Raw genomic sequence first — 15076 nt, 5'->3', positions numbered from 1 at the left:
CCATTGTCCTTACATAGGCAAGTTAAAACCATCTAAAGAGTTATATCTGATTGAAACCTAAACCTTAATAGATTAAATGTTCAAAAGACTGATCCTAGACTAGGCAGTATAGCGAACTATGACTTTACCTTTTGTTTTGCATACATCTACCGTGTCAATCACATAGAAAGGTACAGTAATTTAGAAATCTAAATTAAAAAAAGGTATCTATAAACTTTCATAAATATACCTTTGAGAAGTTTCCATTAATACTCATAATTTGTATCAACATATGTTGATATTTAATGGATTATTAACATGTAAAAATGCCTCTAAATTTAGAACAGAATCAAGTGAATGAATAGGTTTTTTTTAAATTTTTAAAAGGATTGCTCTTTACTATTTATTATGAATGTTTTTCATCCAGACTTGTTGGAAAATAAAAGAAAAAGCAATGGTTTATTCAGCTGTTTAAAATTCAAAGTAGATGAACAGAACTCTAGAATAACTGAGCACCATCAGGATCCTACCATATTATCTCATCTGCAGCAACTAAATGAGTTATTTAGCGCTAAAGTCTAACTTATACAATCATCTTCTGCTGCAAAAGCAAACACAAATATGTGCTTGGGTTTGTTTACTATTGAAAGACAGTAGTTAGCCTAAATGGTACCGTATTCAACAATGAATACCAGGGACACATATTCAAAAGCTGTTGTTAAATCCTGGACAGTAATTAAAAAAAAAAAAAAAATGCAGTATTGACTTCTGCATAAATTCGTATAAAGAAAGATTTTTTTTTTTTAAGGATTTTTAAGGAAAGTGAGAGATTAACTATGTTAAGTCTCTAACTCTCAGCAGGGTATAAGGGAAGTGTATGCTACAGCAACACATTAAGTAGAAGGTGTTGCGTAACACTTGTTACAGAAGCACCTTTTTATTCCGGTTAATTGACTGCATCAATGGTACATTCCTAATTTACTTACTCTCTGCTTCTCCAGCCTGTCAGACAAAGATACTTTTGGATCAGTGTGCTTTATAGGGATTGCACAAGATTAATAGGTTTGCTTTGGCCACTGGAATCAAGATGACCTCTGCCATGCAACTCAGAGAATAATAGACATTAGTGCTGGCAAATATCCTTACAGCTGTTCCAGCTGATCTGTGAGATTTTTTTTTTTTTCTTTAAGCTGGTTGACCACTGGCTAAGTCTTAGTATTTTGAAAAAAAAAAAGCCCTCCAAAACAACATAGGGAATTTTGATTATAAGACCTAGTCTCCTCTTGGATATCTGCACAGTTAGTAGGAATACCATGACAAACATCTCTCTCTCTAGTTCTTTTTTAAGCTTTCACACAGTAGTTTGCATTCTGATCACTAGTGGAGCAATAGCTGGAAGACTCCAGCAATGCCGCAGAGTAGCCTTCTTACCAACATATAGAGAAGAAGACTTCCTTTCAGCTGCTGAGGATCTGATTTTTGCCTGAGACTTGTCAAGAGATTTTAAAAATATCAGATCCACAACAGTAAAAAAAACCATTGTAAATAGTAAGTGCGCAATACTATCTAAATCAAAGATGGCAAGGGAAGAAGAGCGAGATTGTGCAGCATTGCTGCAAATGGCTTCTCAGCTCTCAAGTGTCCTCCATTACAGTCATCTGGTTTATTAAGTGTAGAGAGACCCTGTAGAATATGGTAAATATTGTTATGACTATTTATAATGTGTTGTTTCTTTCCTGTGTCACAGACCCGTCTATCACACAGCTCACTAAATTAATTGAAGGGGAACCTGAATTCAAAATAGTCAGGGAAGGGGAGACTGTAACTAAAGTGATTCACGGAGGTTTGTATGCTTTCAGCAACTCAATTTGTATTAGTTAAACCTTGAAACATTGACTATTCCCAGTAAGATTCTACTTTAATGTAGGTGATTCATGTGATATGTTAGACAAATATTCTATTTTTAACAAGGTCTTCTGGAAGTATTGTAATTTTATAGTATCATTTCATTCTCACTTCTAATGCATTTCAAAAGAGGGATTTGGGTTTTTGCCTAGATGTGTCCTGTAGCTACTATCAAAACAGTGTTAGAAATGCTCTGCATGCTAACATAGTGTCTGTCTCGATTAAGAATTGTTTACTGGTTGTTCTGCAGTCTAAAATGCAGTATGTGATTCTGTGATAAAAAGGGAATTTTATCAGAGAGGTAAACTTTGCCTCCTACTTTGATAGGGGCATTGAGAGGTTCACATCTAGTGTGCATTCAAAGGAAAAACAGTATGTGGCCACCCTAAATTTGAAGGAAACTTAGTCCCTAGTATTCACTGAACATTTCTATTTTCTGTAAAATATGCTATGGTATTTCCTTATGTGCTTCAGTAAGTTTCAGTGTCTCAGAAACAGCACTTGTAACACTGTTGGTCACTTGATTAATGTCTTCAATTTGAAAATCCTTGTAGAACCAATTATTAAAACATACACCAAAATCATTGATGGGCGACCTGTGGAAGTGACAGAGAAAAAAGTAACAGAAGAAAGAATTATTCAAGGTAAATTGTGATGAACTATTCATACTCAATGAAGTTCATCATTACATACGGAATTAATACAAGTTCTGTTCTAATGCCTAAACTGCATTTTGTGGAAAAAAATGTCTAAACTGCATTTCCTGGAGAGATGAATTTTCCCTAATGCTTCCCTGCTGCCTATTTATGGCTCAAATTCTGGCTGAGTGTGCTGCACACACATATACAGAAACAGCAACAATATTTCAAGGGCATGCAAAACAGTGAAAAATTGTCTTTTTACTTTTTTTATATACATTTACAAAGTGTCCGCTTTTGCAGACTTCTTGCTACCATTTCAGGATAAGACTTCTTTTCTTGCATTTTTTTAATCTGACTGCTTTAGAAAGAAGCCTTTTTTTTGTTTTGGTTTGGGTTTTTTTGTGAACTTTTGGGTTGTATATCTCCCGGTAATTGTGATTTGACCAAAGGTAGACCTTCAGTGTGTAGATAACTACTTCTGCACATCATCCAAGGCTCCCTTGACAATCATTTCAGAAAAACAGCTGCTCTGTTTCTCTGTAAAGAGGAGACTAGATAGGTCTGACATCCACAAGTTAGACATTATTGTTTGGCTAATTTAACATAAAAATAATGTGCATTGGTGTCCCTTGACCTTCTCTCACAAGAATTTTCAATCTCTTTGGCCAATTTTAATTATTTTTGACCTACTACAGAGAAATTTCTTTAAGAATCCTAGAAACTTCACAGAAATTGAAAAGTGGAGTATTATAGGAACACATGGACTTAGCAGAAAGACTTAATATTCAGTTTACTTGAAAAATCTTTTAATTTAATTTAAGAAGTCATTCAAGCAGGAGAGAAATAAAGAACCAGACTTAAATTGTTGTCATGCAACTATTTACTACAATAAAAATAACTGAATGAAAAACAATGGTGCTTTCTGAATAAATCTGGGACTATTTTTCAACACAGTATCTCTGAGGGAGAAAATAAAATACCATTTTCTCATTTCTGAAATACAAATTTCACTAATATCTCACATAAAACTGTCAATTTAATGTAAAATGCTAGGGTTTATACCTGATATTTCCTCCTCTTCCCTCTGTAGTAGAAGCTCATAAAGAATCTCAAATGTTAAGGCTTCAAATGATTCATAGGAGTCATAAAAGCAACAACGTCTATTTACAATGGTGAATTCAGACTCTTTTTGCATGTAGGAGATGGCTGGTCTATGACCTGATAAAACAAAGTGATTAAAACTGTGTCTTACTTTAAGAGTGTGAGCAGATACTTACTCTAAGTATCTTGAATTTTTGACTAATTGACTAAGTACTTTCCTGAGTAGCTCTAAATACTATCTGTAACCCTCTTTCAGTTTCATTTGGAACACAGTGAAAGACAAAATAATCATAAAAGCAGGTTAAAACATGTTAAACACAGAACCATCCTTGGTGTTAAATAGGAAAAAATAACTTTAAAAGTTAAAACTTAAAAGAAAACCCTGTTATATCTGATTAAATTCACTGTTTTACACATCTTTTTCCCAGGTCCTGAAATAAAATATACCCGAATTACTGCAGGTGGTTCAGACAACGAAGAAAAGTTAAAGAAATTTCTTGAAGAAGGTTAGTATCCTTGTTGTCTTTCTTTCCCTTAAAAATAAATATTTAAAATTCTATTACTTAAATAATTACTGAATGGATAATCCATGTTTTCAGCGAAGGTGCTCATACTGCAAAATCACTCCCAGAGATTAAATCTCAGAACCTGAGAAAAGTCCAAATCTAACATTCCAGTTTGAGTCTCTGATCTTTACATTTCAGCCAGCTCCAGAGTTGAGACTGCCTCGTTCTAGCATATAGTAGGCTATGTTTGTCATGCAATGTGGTGTTTTTTATGTTTGCGTGGAATTTAATATTATAACAGATGAATTTTGTAACTCAGCAAAATAGTATGACAGGATTAATTCAGTAATATGATGTTATAAGATTGTCAAATGATTTCTGTAAATCAATCTTTTGCCATAACCTGTATCCTATCAGAGGTTACCAAGGTGACCAAATTTATTGAAGGTGATGGTCATTTTCTTGAAGATGAAGAAATCAAAAGACTTCTGCAGGGAGGTAATTCAGTGTATTATAACTAACATTTTTGCAACAGGTTATGATAACTGAAACCCCTCAGATATGTTGATCTCAACATTTTAAAGACTGACCTAATGGAAGTGTAATTTTAATAGGGGAAAATATAGAATACCATATATGAAATGCCAGATGTTTCTAAAATCAAAAAAAGTAACAAAGTTTGATTAGTCAATTATTTTATTATATTGATCATGAAAAAAAATATGGTTTTTTCAGTCTTTAAAAAGTTATCTAATCAAAACTCAGGGGAGCAATGAAGATTTATTCCACTAGCTGTGAACTCTTTTCTTCAGCAAATTTAAATCTGGGAAAAACACTTATGAAGTGAAAAGTATTGTAATAGGCCAAATTAATATTATTTATCAGTTCTTCAGAAATGAATATTCATTGCCCTCAAGTTAATAATTAAAGGCATGTTTAGCATCCTTCTTTCAGTGCTTACAGGTGATGGATATCAAGGCATTAACTTTAGTTCTCTTCCAATATAGCATTTCAAAGAATGGTTTTCTTTTGTTCTTGCTCTCTTAATTCTAACAGTTTTGGCAATATATAACCAGTAGCTGTAGAAAAATGTAAAAGAACTTGTGCTTACGATATTAATCTTTATCTATGAATTTGGAATGTTCTCTGCTTAATGTAGATTAGAAAAACTATCTATAATAGCAAAGGGGAATAAAAAAAGAGAATTCAAGTTTTGTATTTTTAATAAATGTTAGTGTAAACCTGAGTCAGAAGCTCAAAATTATGTACAGATTTTTCTCTTGGTGTAAATTGACTGAAGCCACTTCATTCTATGTCCCCTTCTTTGTAAGTTACAAACTTGAATACCAGTGAAGTAGCTTAGTCAGCTGTGTGTTCACCAAACTGAATGTTGTAATCCTTCAAAAGCGTTATTCTGTGGCAGTGACTTAAACTTCAGTTAAATACAAAATTTAGTGATGGTTGAACAGCTTTCCACCAAACAAATCCATGCTAGTTGACAATACAGCTATTCTTATAAACAAGCCAAGATATGGCTACGAGTACTGTTGACTGTGTTTCTCTCTTCTGTTTTAAACATCTAAATCTTAGTTTTACAGATCTAAGCCAGGATTTGCCTATAATCACTGGAGAGAAATATGAACTTCCAGAGGGTTTTTCATTATCTCCTCTCTTAAGTGTCCCAGCTATGTGAAAAAAGTAGCTCTCTGGAGATGCCTATTTCAGTGTTGAATATTTATAAGGAAAGTGGAAAATGAAAGAAAGTATAACAAGGAAATCCTCCACATACTGGACTATGTTCTAGTGGTGTCAACCAGGCAATAAAGAGCAGTATCAAACTTTATCTGTAGAACTCTTCAAAATCCTGGTGACACATCTGATGCCACATTCTAACAATTACACTTGTAATTGTAATAATCTTCAGTTACAGAGGTATACAATTAAAGAGACATAATTTGTAGACATACATCTTACAGTGATCCTATAGGTGTATGGAAAAGAGATAGTTTCTCTGTAGTAAATTTGGAAAAGACAAGATTGTCTCTTGAATTCTTGCTATTTTTCCTTGCTATTATATGTTAGTTTGCATCCTGCTTTACAGAATGGACCAAATAGGCAGATTTTTCTCTTGGTTTAATATGATTTTTCTCTGTTTTTTCCATGATTTATCCAGTCAGCTACCCTTGGCTGCCATGGTAATGCCTTACCATGCATTTAGCCAATAAAAGCAGATACACATGCTGCTTTACGGCTGTTGATGATAATGGTGATAATACTTCCTGGCCCTCAGTTCTTCCACAAATTGCTTCGGTTTTACTGAAATTTTCATAAGTATTTGAATCCAAGTCCAGTATCAAATGAACATATTACCACTGTGTAAAATAAAAGAATGATTTCATATCGGCTGTAATTCTACTCATAAACTATCCAGCACTGCTTATTACAATTGGCAGTCTTTGCTAAAACCAAACTTCCAGCCAAGATTGCAATGAATAACTCTCAGCCCTAGAGAAGGAATCACCTGTGGCAGGGCCAAGGAAATCAGCAGGACCTTACGGCATGAATAACATGGTGGCCTGCATACACCTACACACCCAGAAGTACATTGTTTCCACTGACGGCTCCTTGCATATGGAAAAATGCTATGTCAGATTTAACTCATTTGTTTTTGATGCTTATCGTAGCTGGAACAGAGTACACCAAGGTTACTAAAGTAATTGAGGGAGAGCCACAGATTATCGAGAGAGAAATCAAGAAAGTCCATCTGGAAGGTTAGTTTGTCTAAAAATCTAGTATCACTAAGACCTGCTTCATCTGAAGTGAACATTCCAGGTGGGGTTTTATGGTATCTATTCACAGAAACTACTTAGGTCTGAAGCCAGTATTTTAGCAAGAAGAGTTTTATAATTGTTTTGGAAAAGAATTCTTTCACTGACATTCCAGAGAAAAATGTTGAGGTTCATCTTGTGGCTAAAAGTAACTGAAAGATTTGGCAAGCGTGGTAGACAAGAGGAAATGTCTAACCACAAAGCTTAAGTAAAATATTTGAAGCAACATGCACCATAAGAATTGCCTTTTTCCTAAGCAGCATATCCAGAAGAAAACCACGTAAGTTGTTTTTGAGTTACTTTTCGTCAGTGTTAATGTAATCTGTTTCAGTGAGGTGTTCTTAACTTGGTGACGGGGGTATAGGGTGGAGGGAATATAACCTCTGGGTTGAGTAAATATCTCACAGGGTCTTGGAATTGCTCTAAGTTCTTGGGTTTAAAAAAGCTGAATGGTGTCAAGGTCCAAAATGAAAATCATAAAGGACGGAAATACAATTCAGTCTGGCTTTATACCAGGAATTTGTTCTTCAAATTTAACAATGATTTTTTGATGATCTTCATTCAAAGGTAAGAAGTAGCTTCTTTAGGTTTTATTTTGTATTTGTATGTTTGTCCTTTTCCTATACCAATTCTAATCATGCAGAACAAGTTATTCTGTCAGCCTTTGAACTAAATTCATAGGAAAAAATATTATGGCTTGTGGAGAAAGAAGTTAAATACGTGTCTCCAAAATACTTTGGAGTCTATGCTAAATACTGAAGGTATACCATAGCGTTTGTATAACTTGAATGTTGAGTAGTGCAAGGCAAGCAGGGAAGTCAACTGTTGCCTGAAAATGACAGGTGTGATCTTTGACCATGAGGTTTACCCGGAAGCATTATTGTATGGACAGCATATAAGTACGGAAAGCATACACACAATGAAAGCATACATCGGATGGACCATGTTCTGTTCTCGTCAGGGCAGTGCAAGGCTTGAAATTTTCTGTCACGTAGGTGCGGATACCTAGTTTAGCCTCAGCTGTAATGAAGCCTTTATATCAGGGCTACACATTTATATACCCTGTACCGCAGGATGAAAAGACAACTGACTGCAGCTGGTTAAGTGAAGATTCAAGTACTTCATGGTTGTAAAGAAGGAAAAATATTGCAGTAACACTTCTGTGACAGTAACAGAAGAATTATCTTTTATGCTTGTGAAATGTTTTTCCTCCCAAGGAGGAGACATGTGGTTTAAAAAATGTCTGAAGTTTTGATGAGAAGGAGGAAAAAATGTCCATAGTTTCCCTGAGTCAGTATTTTGGATAACAGATGTATCTGCTAATAAGGGTGGTACCTATTCAATTGCTCCTGCTCTACTTTATCCTTTAAAACAGAAGTCTCTGTGAAAATTGACTAAATGTAGAATCATACTGTGGACTCACAATGGAGTTACACATCAAGCCCCAAACACAGCTGGAAAAATGACCAACATCTTGTGATGGTTGAGTTTCAAATATATCAGTTATAAATAATTCCTGAAGTACTGTCTATACAGCAGACCAGGACATCCTCTGCCAAAAGCTGAGGCTGAGTCCTGGCCTGTACATTAACCTGATCTTGTACATCTCTGAGAGTGTCAGGTGGTATTTGCAGAATGAAGTGCACGGGCAAATTCCTGGCACCTGCCTACATCACTTAACCATCTGTAGGAGATCAGTGCAAATAATGGATGAATTCGCACTCTTAAAGTGTAAAAATACTGTTGAAATGTGGTGAGATTTGATGGATGACTGTACATGACAGAAATGTGTGAATTGTTTTATAAGCATTTATGTTTCAGGTGATCAAGTCAACACGCTAATGGGACAGAATTCTTAAATTACTGAAAACATTAAACAAACTTCACAAGTCAGCAATGTGTTTCCAACGTTTCTCATGAGTTTTAATTCAAAGGCCCTTACAAACAACTTCTGACTGCGATGTTTCTGTTTTCTAGAAGCACCTGTACGGAAAGTACAGCCAACCAGGAGGACACAAGGTAAAAGAAAAACATGCATTTAAACATTGTAACATGCATCAAATACTATTCTCAGTTACATTATAAGTCAGGAAGGAAAAAATACCCTTAAGAAAATAGAGTTTGAAATGAAAGAGTTGCATTTATTCTTAAAAAAAAGAGAAATTTTAATGAAGCTTTGCATTATCAATTACTGGATTTCTAGGTTTTTTCTGTCATGCATTTCTATCTGAAAACAACTTAGATTATATGCTTTGGTCAAACAGTGTTTCCGACTAAAATTAAGCCATCAAAGTGAGATCTCACTCTGGATTCTAACACTGTGAAAATGTCACTGTGGGATTCCCCATCAGGAGATATTTAACTCAATGATTCTACATTATTTTGATCAATTAAGAGGCTGAGAGAACATTGTAATTTCCTAGCAGCCAGCACAAGAGTGAAAGATTCATCATCAGGCTCCATCTATACTCTTCACCTGTCGGTTTCACAAGTAAATACAGCATACAGTGTAACTATATTATACATAATTATAGGTGATAATTATGGTCTTTTTCCATTTTTCCCAGGGGGAGCAGCAAGAAGGAGGACAAGACTAGCTTATCCCTAAAAGCTTTCCAAGAGAGAATCTACAGGATTACAATTTAACACCGTGATCTTTGAGAGGAAGAGAAACTGGTTTTGAAAACATGAGAACATTAGAAAATGATGTTGTTTTGATAACATAGTGTAAACTGAACCATGAATCCACAAAAAGATGTGAAGCTGCAGATACTCACTGCCAGCACAGTGCTCACTAGGAGGAATAGTCCATTTGGGGTGCTTTAACTGCCCTTGATAGTAAGCACTACATAGGGTGGGATACTGGAACTGCTGAAGGCCATCAACTTTTGTAGAGCCAGGATTCCTTCTTAAGCTGGCGAGTAAGTGTTTGCAGGGTTGGATTCAAAAAGAGCAGGGAACAATACAGAATGTATTTTTTTATTATTATTATTTCAAATAAATAAGAAATATAAATGAAATTAGATAATTTCTAGGAAAAAATCACTTCAGGTGACTTTTGGACTAATCTAAGGAAATATGAGATGTTAATGTAGCACTTTTGGTTCAGTAGTATTTGTATGCTTTTTATAAGTCAGTCTTCACCATGTGTTTAATGTCATAATGACACTAATAACGTTACCTTTTCTAAACAAATATGCTTTATATTAAATGTATCTTCTTTTTTGTTCTGCATTGAATATCCAAATACCTTCTGGTAACATGGCTAATAGAACCTCTTAAAAAGAAATAAAGCAAACATTGAGCTTCCCGAAATGTATTTGAGATCATGTTGACTTCTTTATTTATAAGTAAAATCATTCCCTTTAAAGTAATCCTATATGAACACATATACTGAGATTCTTAGGTGTTTTCCCATTTTTCCCAAGTTGTGTCTTTTGATTATTTAAGTGGATTATAAAAGGGATAAATAAAATGCATGCAAACAGTTAACTCGGCATGGAAAATATTTTACAAAAGTGAGGCTAGGTCGGAAGGTTTTATATCAAAACGTGCTTTGCTAATGTCTGCTACTAATGTGGAGTTGTCTGTAAATTATGTCAATTTTATAACTCTAGTTTTATAGTCATGAAATTGTTTGCCTTCATTAACAAAAGTTGGAAAACAATTATTCATGGAATAAGAAAAAACGTGTTCAAAGTGCCTTAATTCTGCAAACCAAAGTTTCAGAGGAGTTTTCTAATGTACTTTTATACCTGTTTTGAAACGAATAAATAATTTGGCTGAACAGTGCTTGCTTTCATTTGTAAATTTGCTTTCATTTGTAAGTATCTTTTTTAATATTATAGCAAATTCTACATATTCTTAAGATTTTAATGTAGTTTTTATTTAAGAAATATACTTTCACGGAAGAAAACTTTCTTACTTAGCACATGGTAATGCAGTTCAACTGTATCACTTTCCTTAAACACAATTAAATACCTTTCCTAACTCCATAATCCTATACCATGAGCACTACTCTCTGAATGATAAAGCTGCCCGAGCATTGGATTGATATATTGTGTAGCCTTACTGGGCTGTCAGACTCTCTCAGTAAAGTGATCTCAGCATCTACTTAGTGCTTTGGTGGAAGGACAGCTTTCAACCCTGGTAAGAAGTAGACAGTTTTTAAGTGAGAATGAGAGCTGTCTAGAGGGTGCATGGAAGGTGTCACCTTTGCCCAGGGTCTTTGACTGTCATTAAATCACCAACTTTAACCTGCTTTCTTCACCTCTGTGCCACCATAAACTGATCAGTCAATTAAGATTTTTAAAGGACAGTAGTTGTGTTAGCAGAGGAATGTGTCTGTGCTCTTGTCTCCCAGAAAAGATTAAGAGATGGGGAAGAAAATGGAATGGGTCAAGAACTGACAGATAAGGTATGTACAGGAACTGGGGAAGAAGAAGAAGGAGGCAGAAAACGGATTAAAAGTTCTCCTGTGGTAGGACATTTGTAATTTTTCAAGTGGGAATAGTTTTGTAATGTACAAATTTTGGTATATTTTCTGCTTTGATAATATTTTAAAGCCTCTGGTCATCACTGAAATACTTCTCTGTACTTTAACATCCACTAACATAATCCAGGTGAAACACAATAATATATAAAGGGCACTCCTCCATAAACACCTGTTTCCCTGATACATTCCACCCCTCTGAGTTCTTCCTTGACCACAGAATGTGTCTGCCCAGCTGCACTGTACACTGACATCTCTTTTGAGCGAGTGGCTTTTTCTACTTATCTGAACAAGAACCCTTCCACATCACAATGTAGAAAGAAAACCAACATGTTCTTTTAATTGCTTTTCATGTGGTTAATTATTTCTGGCTCATCACAGACAGTCTTTTACCAAAAAGCAGATCTGGAGAACTTTAGTGAATATGACCCCACCACCCTATCCCTGTTATCCATTTCCCCTCATCTTGTCATAATTTAAACTAATGCAATGTGACTGAATAAGGGATTAACACACTACCAAGTCAGAATACTTACCAGTAACAGAGCATTAACTCTTGTCTTTGGTGTTTCCTTATGATCTCTTGGGGATTTATAAGTAGGAAAGCCCATATGAGTTGGAGACGGAATTCCTAAAGTGCTTTATCTGCTTCCTGTTTTATCCTGTATGAAAAATTGATGCCAAAGAATTAGAAGCTGGCAGTAGTCCCAAATCTGGCAGTTCTGCCAAAAGTAAGAGCACATAAGTGATCTATAAGATGACTAAATATCCATGTTTGCTTTAAAACTATTGAAATCTGAGAATTACACATTTAATTCTTAATTTGTGATTTTCTGGAAACTTGGATTCATACCTGTATGCTTGTCTTTGTGATGTAGCAAGAAGAATATTCATACATATTCATAATTTTACAAGTATTGAACAGAGGAGACTATGGTGAATGTTTTTCATATATTTTTTAAGATGAAAAAAAGTGGAAGATGCAAGGCAGAGACATTACAAGAGCATAGCAAAACTGCCCTGGAATTAACAATACTTAGCATTTAAATATCAACATATACTTAGTTCTTCATCTTAATATAAAATGGTCATTTCTGTCCTCTCTTCCTCTGTCTCTCATCTTCACTGTGAAGTGACCAGCAAGGATGCCTGAACACTTCTTTGGCATGGATCTATGTGGTCACACTGAGCTTTGCAGTCATGCTAACTCTGCATAACTTAATACATATAAAGCCCACTTCCTAAACTTGCCTGAGATGAAGAACAAGACTAAAGAACTAAAATCCTACTTCTCCAAAAAAAAATTTTATTTATTCTTTCCGTTAAATGCCAAAGGTAAATGGCCCGGAGACGTAAAATAAATTATGCTTAAAAGCAACACCACAAATGATAAGTCGTTTTGTATAGATTTCTGTCTTCTGTGCTCAATACTTTTCTAAAAAATTGACCTGAAATTGCCTAAAAGGCCCAAAATTTAATAGATGACAGACATCCATGTACAAATCTTTCCATACCCTCATACACAGTCTGATCAGTGTACCCTCACCCATTCAGAGCATGACCACAAGACTGACAAAACAAGGCCTAAAAAAGGAGAAAAAAGATATTCTTAATAGTACCTTATTCATTCTTTAAATGATTCAGCAAGTAGTTCCACCCAGTCCTGTTTATTCCTCTCTGGTTTGAACAAAAGCACTGTACTAAACAGCCTGATCTCTGCATCACATTGTTGTCAGACTCAAACTTCTTCTAGTACCTTTTCCAGACGTGGTTCACATTTTTAAGCTTAAATAAAGTCCTGTCAACCTTCATACTGTTTGAGGAGAGTCAATTTTGTTATTTACAAAGACACTGGACTTTTGGTTATGTCTTGCTTTGCTACCCTTTTGTTGCTTACAATAAACATCTGGTGGCACCTCAGTGCTCTCACCATGGATCACCCATGCAGCAGCCTCTTGACACAGCTGTAGGAGCTCTAGCAGTATAGGGACATGTGATATTTGTAAAAAGCTAAACATAACAACACTCTCCATTACTTCAATTCAGCCCCTAAGGAATACATCTAAAAATGCTGTAAAATCGGAAAATCTCAAATCTCAACTATGTTGAAATTTTTAAAAAATTGAGTGGAAAAAATGTCATCTCTGATGCTCTTCTGTATGAAAAACTGAGTAGCTCTATTCATTAGTTAATTTTAAATGCCTGCTTCAGCCATGCAAGGTTGACTTTCCTTTGGCTTTCCTTTTATTAAAAGACCAACAAGATATCTTGTGCTAATTCCTGCAAGTTTTACTATGAATAACTTTTGAAAATAATACTTTTAAAAAGATGAAACTGACATTTGATGAAAAAAATGTGGTTTGCATTATCTCACAAACTTTGTGTTTCAATTAAATGCTGTCTGTGTAAAGTGGAGACTTGAAGTTGTCTATACTCCAAAATTTTGCTGTAGTTTCTAAGAGAATGCTAGACAGCATGTTTTTGGGGTATACATTAACTGTAAGAAGCAACAAAATAAAATACTTCTTAAAACAGTTGCATTCTTCTTGCAGATTCTCTCAGAGAGGTTAACAACTAGCGTTGGTAAAACGGACAAAAAGTTATACCTCCAACGTTGCTACTATTTGCCAGACATTGTTTTCAACTAGCAATAACATTGGTTAAAACTCTCCAAAATCCATTTGTCTAATAATATAATAAAACTGGAAATAAATATTAAAAATTCAAAAGCTTTATTTCCACTGTAGTACGTGTGTTTTGAGACTAATTTCTAGTAAGAAGAGTGTTAAATAGAAATTAAAATACTTTTTCTCATGCTTGGAAAATACGAGAAAATCCGTTACTTTTTTTTAGTCAACAGATCCTCAAATATCTTACAAAGAAAATCAGTGTCATTTCTGTTTTACAGATGGAGACATTTAATCACAGAAAAAAATTAAATCCTCTCTTCTGAGTTCCAGTTCACTTCACCATTTTCCAGATCGTGCTTCTCTGGTTTACTCATCACTAGCTAATATTTGACATTAAAATCCCATTACAAAATTGACAGCTTGTTACTCTGATGGTAGTACTTCGTGTGGTTTTACAAGAACAGCTACACTAATAAGACAATCTGTAGAGGTGACATGCCCCCTACTCTTCCATCTCTGAACCACCCGGGTACTCCACGGACAATGTGCAGACTGCCTGTCCTGGCGTGCTTGGCAGCAGATTATATTCTATCAGATAGGCCTACATGTGCAAAGTACCATGTTCTCAAGAGGGCATCCTCCTGTTGTGGGCTGAATTTGGAGAGTCAGAAGCTGTTTATCTGGGTATTTATAGGTGTTATTTATAGGTAGCCTTGAAAGTGGTCTCAAGCAGACTCCCATCCTCTCAAAAAAATATAGCCAGAAACATCCATTTCCTCAAGTTCTTTCCCATTGGATGCCAGAGAAACATTAGGTACCTCCGCGTCACTCAAAGTGAGAAACAGGTTCATATATATAAACCGGAGAAGGAAGATACTATGGTAGTGTCAGAAAGCTAAATATACGCAATACTACTGCATGCAAAGGGGAGAGCGCCAGGCTAACGTTTACAGTTGCATGTATGCTAGTAAACTAAACAGTGAGTGGATGAAAG

At 35.1% G+C, this 15076-nt stretch overlaps 1 protein-coding gene across 7 annotated transcripts in view; it reads left to right on the top strand.

Moving 5' to 3' along the window:
- The window catches only part of POSTN (periostin), a 40911-nt gene extending 30253 nt beyond the window's left edge, over nt 1-10658 (top strand). For 2 of the 7 annotated variants that reach the window (XM_009942762.2, XM_075429409.1), the window contains 7 exons: nt 1727-1822; nt 2439-2528; nt 4055-4132; nt 4550-4630; nt 6817-6903; nt 8938-8979; nt 9528-10658. In XM_009942762.2, the coding sequence (XP_009941064.1) occupies nt 1727-1822; nt 2439-2528; nt 4055-4132; nt 4550-4630; nt 6817-6903; nt 8938-8979; nt 9528-9568 (515 nt within the window). In that variant the 3' untranslated portion in view covers nt 9569-10658. Of the gene's footprint in view, nt 1-1726; nt 1823-2438; nt 2529-4054; nt 4133-4549; nt 4684-6816; nt 6904-8937; nt 8980-9527 lie in introns of those variants that run through there. The other 5 variants (XM_075429103.1, XM_075429054.1, XM_075429258.1 and 2 more) reach the window with 4 other exon arrangements.
- The last annotated feature ends 4418 nt before the right edge of the window (nt 10659-15076 follow it).

This window comes from Opisthocomus hoazin, chromosome 1 (genome assembly GCF_030867145.1).
Source record: "Opisthocomus hoazin isolate bOpiHoa1 chromosome 1, bOpiHoa1.hap1, whole genome shotgun sequence".
NCBI classification, from domain to species: domain Eukaryota; kingdom Metazoa; phylum Chordata; class Aves; order Opisthocomiformes; family Opisthocomidae; genus Opisthocomus; species Opisthocomus hoazin.
The sequence above is the reverse complement of the archived record's forward strand: the minus strand, read 5'-3'. Positions and strand labels throughout refer to the sequence as shown.